Source organism: Fibroporia radiculosa, assembly GCF_000313525.1.
Source record: "Fibroporia radiculosa TFFH 294 genomic supercontigs, scaffold2750, whole genome shotgun sequence".
Lineage (NCBI taxonomy): Eukaryota > Fungi > Basidiomycota > Agaricomycetes > Polyporales > Fibroporiaceae > Fibroporia > Fibroporia radiculosa.
The window spans coordinates 373-3,932 of NW_012133657.1; the positions used below are offsets into that span (position 1 = coordinate 373).

The 3,560-nt window shown below is 61.7% G+C and overlaps 1 protein-coding gene across 1 annotated transcript; it reads left to right on the plus strand.

Moving 5' to 3' along the window:
* Window positions 1-564: 564 nt before the first annotated feature.
* FIBRA_08765 (uncharacterized protein) lies at window positions 565-2,359 on the plus strand (the record flags this gene model as incomplete). The annotated part of the gene is made up of 3 exons (XM_012330388.1): window positions 565-691; window positions 745-2,118; window positions 2,172-2,359. The coding sequence occupies 3 exons, from the start codon at window positions 565-567 to the stop codon at window positions 2,357-2,359; spliced, it is 1,689 nt and encodes a 562-aa protein (XP_012185778.1).
* Window positions 2,360-3,560: the final 1,201 nt, after the last annotated feature.

Sequence of the window (3,560 nt, forward strand, 5' to 3'; positions counted from 1 at the left end):
CGACAGGCGCCGTCAGAGCGCCTGTCAGCGGTCTGGCCATCCCAGCGGGCGGCAGCCAGCCATTGGTCCGGCAGCGGCAGCCCGCAGGATACTCGGTGACTAGCCAGCCAATGGGCGTCCGGGCGTCTGCCGCGCGACATGCGGATGACGTCCAGACGGCGACGTGAGACCAGTTGCCATACTCGGGAGGTGGCAACGGACGGTGCCCGGCACGGCGCGCGGTGACCCTGGGCATCCCGTCACACTAGTCACAGTGTGACCTATTTTCGCCACCCAATCAGGGCTGATGCCCACCGCGCTTGCGGTACGCCCGATAAATAATACAGCCTCTGTTCCCCCGTCTCCCGCCCATCCCCTCCTCCCTACGCCGCCTCTCCCCTCCGTCCGTCCCTTGGCCCCCGCCTCGACGTCGACTCCCGCCCTTCTGCCACACTCGCCTCTGTCGTCGCAGCCCCTGGGTCCCTTTCCCTTCCGTCTGAGACTGACACTTGTCCTTTGTCTCCGCTCCCATACGCCTCTATAAGGTCGTCTTCCTACTACACCGCCATCCTCCCACTTTTCCCAATGGATATCGCCTTCGACACCACCTGGTGTCCTGTCTGCAGCAGGCAAATCCTCCCCAAGCGCTACTACGTCCCCATCGTCCCGCCCTCGCAGGCCCCCGCCGTGCCTCCCAGTTCTCCCACTTCTGGTGAGTGTCCTTGTCCGCCACACATGTGCCAAGCGTCCTAACACCTCTCTCAGACTCAAACACCCAGGAGAACGCACAAGCAACGCGCTTTGTTCGCACCAAGACCGGCACCATCCGCGCCAGGGGCGGTGGCGGGCTCGTGCACGGCACAGGTCGTGTGCGGCCCAACGGCGCTATCAAGCGCAGTGACACCGTCAAGGAGCCTAAAAAGGCCACTTCCCCACCCCCTGCTGTCGACATGGAGCCCTCTCTAGTCCGACCCGCGGGTCAGGTCCGCCATCGCACCATCATCGACCAATCGCCCGTTCCCCTCTACTGCTCCGATGAGTGCCGCCTGGCGGATCTCCAATCCTCGTACGGCAGCATCTCTATCGACTACAACCCGGAACGGTGTATTTCCCCACCACTACCCCCGGTTCCGCACAACTCGTACTCAGACATCTCTGGCCCCGAGGAGAGCGATTCGGGAAGTGGCGCATCCTACGAGTCATGTTCCTCCATTGCTTCTTCTCCCGGCGTCAAGTCCCAGGCCCCGACGGGTCGCATACCCAAGGGGTACGCGGCTCTCGCGCGGCTGTACGACGATCTCCCCCCGCCGCCCCCTGCACCACCAGCCATGTGCCGTCCGACCAACGATTCGGACGTGTCTGTGAACGACTATCAATCTGGTGTGATGATGGCCGCTCGCCGCATCAAGGCAACGCTATGCCAAGAGCCGCCGAAGAAGGACATGTACGGCGCGACGCAAGTCAGGGAGCGCAAGCCCATCCCCGGCTGGACAGATGGCTCGCATGCGTGGCGCGCTAGTGTCTACAACCTCACCGCTCCCCACGACTTTACCAAGTCAGCAGACACGGAGCGTGCGAAGGATGCCTACAAAGGCTTCGCAGCAAGCTCTCACCGTTCACGCAGTGGCGTGTACTCGACGCTGAGCGACATCCCGCCTACTGTCGACACTACCCCTGCCTCCTCGTCCGCTGCGTCCCTGCCGACGGTAGCCATGGGTTCCCGCTCCCGCTCTGCCGCTGAGGAGCTGAGCAAGTATCCACTGTTTACGCGTCGTGCGGACTCCCGCAACTCCTTTACGGGTAGCTCGGCAATGGGACTCTCCACCTCACCCACTGGCTCCACACGCTCCCTGCCGGTGTCAACCGCCCCGAGACGCAAGGAGTTCTCGCTGGTGAAGCCCGGTGCAGAGGGTCGGTTACTCGTCCCTGACGTGAAGATGACGCGCACGCCGTCGAACCTTACCGTCTCGAGCGAGGCAAGCTCGAGCTGGGGTAGCGGCAATGTGAGCGGCTACTACGGTGGGGTGGGCCGGAAGCGGAGTCCGCTCAGCCGGCAGAACAGCGATGCGAGCATGGAGAGCGCAGACAGCGTGTCCACCGAGGAGCAGTGGCCGCAGCCGAGCAGCCAGGGACAGCAGAGTGAGTTATTTTCACTTGTGTGTGTTGTGGTCAACGCTGACGATCGTGTCTAGCGCGTGGTTGGAGTTATTCGGATGACACGATGACATTCCCCATCCTACAGCTTCCACGGAAGAAGGAGAAGCGGATGGTGCGAAGAATCGTGGACGGGGAGGAGCGGGACGTCGAGGAGGAGGTCGAAATTATCGAGCCTCTGAAGCGTCTGTTCCTCTTCCCTGCCGCGCAGGAGCGGCGCCGCTAAGCTGCTCTTGTCCTGTGTTTGTCCGTCCTACGCTGCATGCATTGCCTCGTCTGCCTCATCAACACATACCCTACAATTCGCTGATACCTCTCGACGACATACCCGTCCCACCCCGACGCAATTGACTTATTCACTTATCCCTCGCTGTCGCACGCTCTCGTCCTCATCTCGGTCCTACTCTACTCGCCGCGTCGTGCTGCTCACCGTCGTCCGGTCCCCGTATAGTGTCCCCGCTTATCCTATTATCCGCCTACGTCTCGCGGCACCACTGGCCGTGTTCAAAATGTCTATAGCAGTGTACCATATGTATGATATCGCATGGGCTCCCGGATTTTGTCGTTCGTTCCTCTCGTCGTCTTGTTATCGTGTACCAGTATGGCCTCTGCCGCGCATCTCGCCACCTATCCTACCTCATGGACTCCGGTTCATCTAACGCTGGGCTTTGACATTCGTGTACAGTAGTAGCATCCGCATTTTCTCGTTCGTTATGGGCTGTATGATTGCACGCATGGTTAATGGGACGCGCATCGCATCGTAACATCATGATTGCATTGGCTGCTCGCTCGACGTGCTGGACTCGTTGGACAAGTCTGTTGTATGTATGTATGTACTGGCTCGCACCTAGTTTAGTCTGCTGCCGTAGTTCATTATTACGTTACTTGCACTGTACTGGACAGCCCCGCGGGGCGACTGACTGGATTATGGAATCATAGTGGCAGCGTCTGCGTGCCATCGGGATGTCGACGAAGGCGAGCCGGACTGAATTGAATCATTGGCACGCTCGATTGCCGATGTTGCGCCGCGTCATGCACGCTGAGTGGGCGAGAGGTGGACCGCGTGATCGCATTTCATCTGCCCGATTTACGTACGGCGAGCTGGAGGCGGCGCTCGAGCCCGCGCTTGAGCTTGAGCCTGAGCATGAGCATGAGCCTGAGGTTGCGCCCACTGCACCCGCGAGGCGCCACCGCCGGCGACGGCCGCACCAGGCGCGCTCCGTCTGCGCTCCCCGCATTCTGTGTGTCATGATCCCTGCGAGCCGCACCGGCCCTCTACCTCTCTCTGTGAGTCTCTAGCTCTCTCTTTAGCTCTTTTCCACGGCACCCTGCGCGAGCGCCCGCGGCGCCCCCCATAGCGCGCAGTCTGCAGCTCGCAGGACGCCGCGCGCGCGCGACACCCGCCGGCCCCAGCGCCCCCCCGGACG